At 46.4% G+C, this 8,328-nt stretch overlaps 2 protein-coding genes across 3 annotated transcripts; one reads left to right on the top strand and one right to left on the bottom strand.

The window, feature by feature from the left end:
• Positions 1-26: 26 nt before the first annotated feature.
• armc1l (armadillo repeat containing 1, like) lies at positions 27-1,890 on the bottom strand. 2 transcript variants are annotated; one of them, XM_037245339.1, is made up of 7 exons: positions 1,807-1,890; positions 1,421-1,583; positions 1,245-1,336; positions 993-1,176; positions 807-923; positions 650-724; positions 27-568 (listed from the first exon to the last, which is right to left on the bottom strand). In XM_037245339.1, exons 1-7 carry the CDS (start codon positions 1,887-1,889, stop codon positions 374-376), a joined length of 909 nt encoding a protein of 302 aa, XP_037101234.1. In that variant the 5' UTR covers position 1,890; the 3' UTR covers positions 27-373. The 2 variants fall into 2 exon arrangements, with proteins under 2 accessions (XP_037101234.1, XP_037101235.1); XM_037245340.1 differs by having other exon boundaries at positions 1,421-1,594; positions 1,807-1,874.
• On the top strand, positions 1,594-4,043 carry mtfr2 (mitochondrial fission regulator 2). Its single transcript, XM_037245338.1, has 8 exons — positions 1,594-2,108; positions 2,188-2,273; positions 2,355-2,459; positions 2,535-2,659; positions 2,719-2,867; positions 2,978-3,248; positions 3,319-3,502; positions 3,607-4,043. The coding sequence occupies exons 2-8, from the start codon at positions 2,202-2,204 to the stop codon at positions 3,649-3,651; spliced, it is 951 nt and encodes a 316-aa protein (XP_037101233.1). The 5' UTR covers positions 1,594-2,108; positions 2,188-2,201; the 3' UTR covers positions 3,652-4,043.
• The last annotated feature ends 4,285 nt before the right edge of the window (positions 4,044-8,328 follow it).

Raw genomic sequence — 8,328 nt, 5'->3', positions numbered from 1 at the left:
GAAATATGCAAACATCTCACTCTTCATTAATTGTTCATTTGAGGTGGGGCCTTTATTGTTTTTCCAAGTTGAACATGACCGTGACAATTAATCGGGGTGCGGATGTCCGTCCGCAAAACCTAAGCGTGCTACCAACGCACCAGTTCTTTTTGAGGGAAGGAAGGAAGGCGCTCTCAGCAAACGAGGTGATGAAATGCACAAGAAAAGACACTTGAAAGAAAAGCTTGAATGTTGAAATGATCATAATGAAAGCAAAATATTTACATGAACTAAGCGCACACTTTTCAAGCCTTTGGAAACATCAAAAGGCGTTCATGGAATAATGTTTGCGCCTTTCAGCAGTCCACAGGAAATTGGTGAGGCGAGGCGGCCGTCACCAGTAGAAGGTCCTGCTGAGGAAACCGGCGGCGGCGTTGAGCCAGCTGCCGCTGGCGTCGTCCTTGGCGGCGGCCCGCGACACGGCACGCGCCTCCTCCGGCTTCTCCTCTTCGTCTTCGGGGAGGTAGTCCGGCAGGGCCGAGTCGCGTGGCGCCGCCGCCGCTCCCGAGGCGCTCAGGGGGATGAAGACCTGAACCAGGTAGGAGGACAAGCAAAAGAACTGAGCACTTTTGCTTGCACCAACGATAAAAAAAAAAAAAAAAAAACTGACCTCATCTCCCGCCTCGTTCTTCACCACCTGTTGGGCAGTCAACACCTTGGTGGCGGCGATGGCCGAGGCCAGATTCTGCCAAAGTACAAAAAAAAAAAATCATGAGTCCATTAAAAGCATCCCGAGCGAAGCCGTGTTATCCCTGAAGCGTCGTCACCTCGGTGGGCAAATCGGAGCGAATGCGCACGGTGCATCTCTTGGAGGTCATTTGAAAAGTGAAGCTGATCACGCCTCGCACCTTCAGCAGAGCCTCCTCGCACAGGCCACGCTGGTCCTACGTCACAAACACGCCTTTGTCATCGGGCAGCCGCCCAAACGTTGCCGACTGCGATGTGGGACTCACAGCGCTGTCCAGGCCCTGAATGTGCAAGGTGACACACTTGGCCTTCTTGTTGGACGAATTCAGGAAGAACTGTGACTTTTTTCTCCTTTCCCTCTCAGGTGTGCGATGGGCAGGAAGAGGAGGCGCCGAGAGAATTCCGTACACCTCCTTCGCCAAATCCCTGATGTCGACAGACAACTCATCCCTACGCGAAGAAAGACCATGTTTCACAAATACGGTATAAAACGATCCAAGTCGCACTACATTCTTCACCTCGTCGTAAGGTTCTCCAGGCTCACCATCATCCCCAGCTCGTTCTTCATGGTGGGAATGTTGGGGGACAACTCGGCCACGTAGCGGAGGGTCTGCAAGGAGGAAAGTAGGAGCTACTGACATGTCCTTGTAGTGACATTTATTCGTACAAGTAGCGGTTTTTCAAAGAGGCGCACTTGGAGAGTGGCGAGCAGCACTTGGGGGCTCTGGTGATCCAGAAAGAGGACCAGCCCGGGGAGGCAGCCTTGGTCCTGCACGATCGCCTCTCGGTTCTGGGGCTCCGAGGCCAGATCCCGCAACTGGCTCACCACCGACAACGCGTCCATCATTTCCAAACACCTTTAGAGACACTTCAGTCGTCCACCATTCGCATTTGCACATATGTTAATGAACTGCTGTCAAATGCTAAGCGAGCGCGATGTGGCTAACTAACAAAGCTAACGACTTTGCATACACTGGTACAAAAGCGTATTACAATATTCGTAATTATAACGCGAATACGGGTGGCCTTATGTTAGTCTTATAAGAAGACTTAAATTGGACTTTTTTCACGTTTTCTTACCCAGGGTTAACGAAGCTCGTGGACACGACTGGGGGGTTAGTGGTGACAGGCGATTGGTCAAAAGCGGCACCATTCTGCAACATCGGCTCGTTCTATTGGCTCCCGCAGTCTCGACCAACCAAAATCGTTTATACTACATGAACGTTTAATTTGATTGTCGAAAACTTCCGCAGTGAACCGAACGAGCGTGAGGCAAAGTTTTATTTCATTTTTGGTTGAAGCAAATACGTATACTCTAATGAAAAATGAAGGTTTTGAACAAAGGCTAACGGGGGACGTCGTCACCAAAGGAAGAACACACGGTGAGTTTTGTATCTTTGTATATTTCCTGTTTCTTGCGTAAGTTTAAGGCGTTAAGTTTTCCCTCATTGCTGTGAGCAGAAACCTGAGCTGCGATGTCTTTGCTTGAGGATGCACTGGAAGTGTTGCGCATGGTGCTGGACTATTTTGGAGTCCCTCCAGAAATGGTGACTTTTGCTAGTTAATATTACTCGTAAATGAATGTTGTTGTTATTATTAAATCGTCCCGTGGTGTGATTTTGATGCAGCTTGTTCCAGTGTGGGACAGTCGGCTGTGTGGCCAATACCGCAGCATGGTGAGGATGATCGGCTCCAACCTGCCTCTGAATCCTGCACCACGGGTCTATTTTCAGGTAGTTCATCCACTTTTCCAAAGTCTTGTACCTTGTATGCTATCATAAACCCCTTACCACTTCCTCCCGCATCAGGTCCCGCTGACCACCTCCAGACCGCACGGATATGTCGACCTCCCCACGGAAGCGCCCGCCATCCCATCGTTCGCTGACGTCCTGTGGGTACTTGAAGACGAAGCGGACGGTTTCGCCAAGAGCAGGTAGGAATGCCCTATTGCAAACAAGCAGCTCCGCTTGCTGACCTCTTGCTTGTTTTTAGGCATCATCTACCCGCGAAGACGCCCGCGAGGCAGCGACCGACGGGGGCCCGACAGATGCAGCCGGAAGCCCTGCAGAAGATCTCGGCGCTGGAGAGCGAGCTGCTCAAGTTGCGAGCTCAGATCGCCACTCTCGTCACTGCCACTTCGGGTACGCCGAAAAGCTACACATATAAAACTTACGCCAATACTCGCGGGCTCTCTTTAGTATTGTCAGCTTTGTTGGGGACCTTCTCTGCTCATTCTGTTAATAACACTTAGGTCTCTCCGAGTCCCATAAAGCAGCCGGAACGCCGTTGATGTCGCCCATCCCGGCGGCGGCTCTCACATCCACACCTCGCTGCGCGCCCCCGCCGCCACCTCCTCTGCCGTCGCCATGTCCCGCCGCGTCGTCAGTAACCGAGTTGATCCAACGGCGCAAGTGCGGCGGGAAGGACGCGGACAAGAAACGGATCCAAGCCGTTCCCAGCCTGCCTTCATTGTTGGATGTGCTCAAAGACTTGAATCAAGTCAAGTTGCGATCTGTCGAGAGGTCCGTTCTCACCACAGACGCCCTCCGTGAGAAGAACTTAAAGTCAAGCAGACTTTTTTTCCGGTTGCAGGTCACCGGGGGGTACGCCGGTTCCGAGGAGGCGTAGCAGAGGGGGCCGGGCCACCCCCCCCAAGGACCCGGCCTCTCTGATTGCCGAGGCGCTCAAGAGAAAGTTTGCGCAGCATCGCCACAATCTCTCAGATAAAGAGAATTCTCTGGAAAGCTCGCCTTTCGGAAGTCCCGACACACCCAAGGTTTGTCCAGCTGCGTTTTTTTTTTTTTTTTAATCAAATAGGTTTCAAAGAAAGTATTGCAATAATCATCTACAGTGTGTAACGTATTGACTAAAATGTTGCAGATGGTCCACCACCCTCGACGCAGCCAGACGTTTCTCCACTTGTGATGCAATTGAAGTCTTTCCTTTCGGAATCCTTGAGGAGGATTGCGAAAGGTCGGTACAAATTCTTCTGAATTCATTCTCGGCCCGCAAGCGCGCACACATTGACGGGATCTTCCATGCACCTGCTGTCTTAGTTTTGTTCAGTTTATTAAAAAAGTTACATATGTAAAATAAAAAAGTGTTCGGTTAGCATTCAGTTGTCGTGTTTGTTGAGTAGAGCGCTGAGATACGAGTCTTGCGTTCATTTTCACATATGGAACAGTTTTAATTTAAAGATTTAAATAAGTGCTACATCAACTCAGTCTTTTTCCAAAGAAACTAATCATTTCTCTCCTACTAGCTTTTACATGAGCTTGAAATGTAAATAATGGCATTTCGTATATAAAGAAGGTGCATTTGTAACACTAAAACATCTCAGACGTTTAAGTCTTATAGGTTATAAGGTGCCGTCTTTGTAGTCGCGCTCGTCGGCCTCCACTTGGCCGTCCTCCTGCACGCTGTAAAACAAAAAACAGACCTGTTGCATTTTATTGATTGGCAGTGTCGTTTCGATTATATGTGAAATTGTGATTTATTGCGCTTGCTGCAAGTCGGAGACACAATTTGAGTATTCATTTATATTGATTTATATTTTATTATTTTTACATTGATATAGTAAATATTTTATATATATTTATTGACTATTTTTCACACCATACCAGTCGTGTCGATGGTTTATGTTGTTGTCATCGTGCGTTTGGGCAGGGCGGTGAAAACAGACCACCGAGCTGCAAAAAGGGACACGCAGTTAGTTTCCAGCATTTTGGATATTCGCGTGATGTCGTCAATTACTGAGGACAACCTGCTGTTGTGTCCATCGGCTACTCTCGGAGCAATGGCCTTTTGTAAACACAAACGGAAAAGATCAAGTTGCATCATTTTGTTGCAGCTCACCAAAAAGCATGATGTGAGATTTTCTATCGGCCTTATCACTTTCTGTCCTCAAAATCTCAACTGTTCACATTTTCAATCAAATCTCATTCGAAATGGTGCCCGATGAAAACGATACAAACTCCCGTTCAAAATCCCCTCCCCGACATGCTAACTTAGCATAGCAACAGTTAACATTTTACAATTTTAACAATAAGAAATAGTGCTGGACTAAAGAGTATAATGTCAAATTCAAATTTCTATGCACAGCTTACTATACTGCTCGGTAGTTATCGATACTCAGCATTTATGTACCACGTGAAAAACTTCTCTCACCAAATCCCACGTTAACTCTCCATACACGACGATTCCGGGACGTCCGTGCGGCTCATCGACACATTCGACAGAAAGCTCAAAAGAAAAGTGACAAAGTCACTTTGCAATTTACGCAATACGAAAAGCGCATCATAATTATGCACATTCAAACAAATCTCGATTGAATGACCTGACTCACTTGAAGCTCCTGCTCAGCCGCCATCTTTTTCTTTTTTTTTTTGTGTGTCAATAACGTGTCTTCCGGAAGAGCAACGCTTCATCGTTGTAATACTCGCAAGTAGAGTACACTATATCAAATAATGACTCTGTATATGAAAATGTCCAACCATAGCCTTTTCTTTAGTTTTGTGGCATTTTAGGTATATTGTCATACCTTAAAAGTTCATTTCTTTATATAATGTCACTATAAACTGAGAATACCGTTCTAGCTTCATTTAAAAATCAAGGACAAAAGGAAAAAGACTTACTTAGCGGTTGTCTCGAGACTTGAGTGAAGTGCTTTCCCCCGTGAAAAACATTCACTCATCAGCCTGATGACAAATGTCAAAAGTAAAGTTTCCAGGAAGCGATATGCAAACTAAAAAAAGACAACAGGAAGGAGAATTGCACTTTTGTAATGCTGCAAGACTTTCACGACTTACAAGCCCTTCCTTAAAGTGCCTGGCAAAAACCATTCTCGAATAACCTGCTTTGCCAATCTACCTGGCATTCCACGACATCAACTAGCACGATGGCATTTGATCAAATCAATGATGTGCCCACTTTGACCCCCGAGAGAGAAAAGACTTCACATTTATTTGAAAATGTTATTTAAAATTTCCCACAATTATGTAGTATGTATATCCCACATAAAAAAATAAAATTTATTATATTTAATATATAAAATAATGTGTATTGTCTGAACTTTTATTTTTATGTACCACGCAAGGCCATTATTAGGACAAGGCCTCAATTTTATTTTGATACGTTTGCCATAATTTGAAAAAAGAAAAACAATCTGTATTAAGAATTATTGTATGTTGTTCCTGTGCAATTAAACTTGAAACGTTTTTTCAATAGTGTTGTGTAGCAAGTGGCCGCTAGGTGGCAGCAAAGTGGCGTGAAAACATTATTGCCCCTCAAAGAATGGGAAAAAAAGAAGCAGGTTAAAATGTCAAAATAATGAAGAGTTGAAGGCGAGACCAAATTTTCTTAATCTACACACTCTGTTTGCATTCCTAATTTTCAATGCAAATAAGGAACACGATAGAGAAGCAGTTTCTTGGTCACTTATCTTGCACTCTTCTACCCGTGGGTCAAACCGACCCGAGAAAAGTTATTTTTCCAAAACCGAAATAGTCTGAATTTAAATCAATAAGAATTGCCATTCATTATGTCCTTTGTTTGCAGCGAATACTGAAAGTACTCTAATAAATGGTTACCAATTATGAATTACATTTCTGAATAATTTCATATTGTAGCTCACACTCCAAAATGACATTGGAGGCATACAAACTTAAATTAATGAGTTTATTCATGCAAGTGAACCTTCTGGCTGGACTGAAGATTTTTTTTTTCTTTGTGCAATTCATAGCCAATAGTTAAAACAAACATTAGTTTCCCAGCATTCAAATTGTACTTGTCCTGTGTGACGTTTGACTTGCATTCATGCTCATCGTTACGCACACACGTGCACACACAGTAAATATTGACACTCCAAACAGACCCCCTCTCCTCCCCCTCCCCTACTTGGTTTGCAGCCCCCGAAATGACAGCAAAGGCACCACTCCCTCTGGAACAACAACATGATAATGATCGCCCTCCTGAACCTGAAAAATGCTGCCCTTGCATTTTGTACCACCGCCCCCCCCCTCCAGCCCAAAAAACTCCAGAAAAAGAAAGTGTAGTTTCTCTCCAAACTGTTTATTTCTCTCTCCAACAATGCGCAATTTTGTCTAATTAAGGCTTGCTAGCTCAATGCTAACATAATATGTGAAACACCATTGAAGCGCTAACAGACATAGCGCGCTACTTGCACCTGCGGCACAGGTGGCCTTCCCGCCGTTCTCGGTCCAAGTCTGGCGGGCACGCCGACAATGTGGGCTCGTGACGGCTGTTGCTGTTGTCAACAAGCCCTTTTCAGTTTGGGCTTCACTCGCGCGTGTCCGTCTCCATTTTTACCTCGGGGTGGGGGGGGGGGTTGCCGCTGGCAAAATACAACGGGTCTCCTCAGACCAAAGCAAAAGGGAAAGTAGAGCGCTCTGATGCTGCCCTGGCTGAGGTCACCCGGGGTCAGCGCTCAACCTGACCCACGCACGTCACACAGAGCCGGAGCCCGCCTTGACATTGGTGCGTTCCTGCTCCTGCATGCATACCGGCTCTCCCCTGGCGCAGGCACGGAAATATTTGACTTGCAAATTTCCCAGATGCAAATAGCAGCAAGGTGGCCGGCTGTGTAACCCTCCCTCCGCATGGCGACCTCCGGTTACCCACGGCAACCCAGTTGCGAGCCGTACACAATTGTTAGCCCTCAAGTTGAAAATAGTTTCTGAACGTGTGCGCGATTGCCCCCCACCCCCCCCCCCCCCTCCCCTCGTTGCATCACAACAGAATGACTGACACATTTCCCTTCCTCTTTTGTGTTGCAAAACAACTCTGGCACTCGTAGTAGTGAAAACACTGAGGAAGTTGTCGTCTGGAGGGGGAAGTGTAGCGTAAAAAAAAAAAAAAAAAAGGTGTAAAGCTCATTGAAAGAGAATATCCCTTTTTTGCATGGAAACGTGGCTAATGTCAAACTGTGTTCTTTGTTTGCTCCAACAGCGATGGGGAACTCAATTTGTTCCTTTGGAAGCCGACATAAATTCACTTTTTGGCCGAGTATGCGCAATGAAGCAAAAGTTGTTTTTGAGAACTCTTCTAGTCTCACTTGGAAGCTCCTAAAGCAACATCTCAATTTTGAGAGTCGCCATTGCATCATCACGCGGAAGCGGCACAAGCTCAGCTGATGTCCTTCACTTCCTGTCCACTCTGAGTGATGTCACGGCAGCATCGGGTCACCGTGGTTTGTCCGTCCCAGAATTTGGACCATACTTTATTTTTGTGTTGCTGTATCTCATCAAAACATTTCTAAATTGCTTCATGGTGATAAAATGTGGACCAAACCCCAAAGGATCCAGCTGAGCAGGAAGACTTTCCCAACGCCGGCGCGAGTCGTGACACGCCGCCTTCGCCGACAAACGGGGAGTGAGTCCGGACCCGGAAAAACGGGATTCCAATTGTCCCGGCTCACGGAACCACATAGCTCCCTCCAAGAGGTTCCCACGAGAAAAACCGGAGATGCTTTTGCCTTTGTTGTTGTTCCTCTGGGGCCTGCTGGATTTGAGAGAGAACCTGAGCTGATGGCATGAGGGTCTTTTGGACTTGAAAACAAACAGAACATTATCAGTCGTCACACGT

Source organism: Syngnathus acus, chromosome 24 (genome assembly GCF_901709675.1).
Source record: "Syngnathus acus chromosome 24, fSynAcu1.2, whole genome shotgun sequence".
Taxonomy (NCBI): Eukaryota; Metazoa; Chordata; class Actinopteri; order Syngnathiformes; family Syngnathidae; genus Syngnathus; species Syngnathus acus.
The sequence above is the reverse complement of the archived record's forward strand: the minus strand, read 5'-3'. Positions and strand labels throughout refer to the sequence as shown.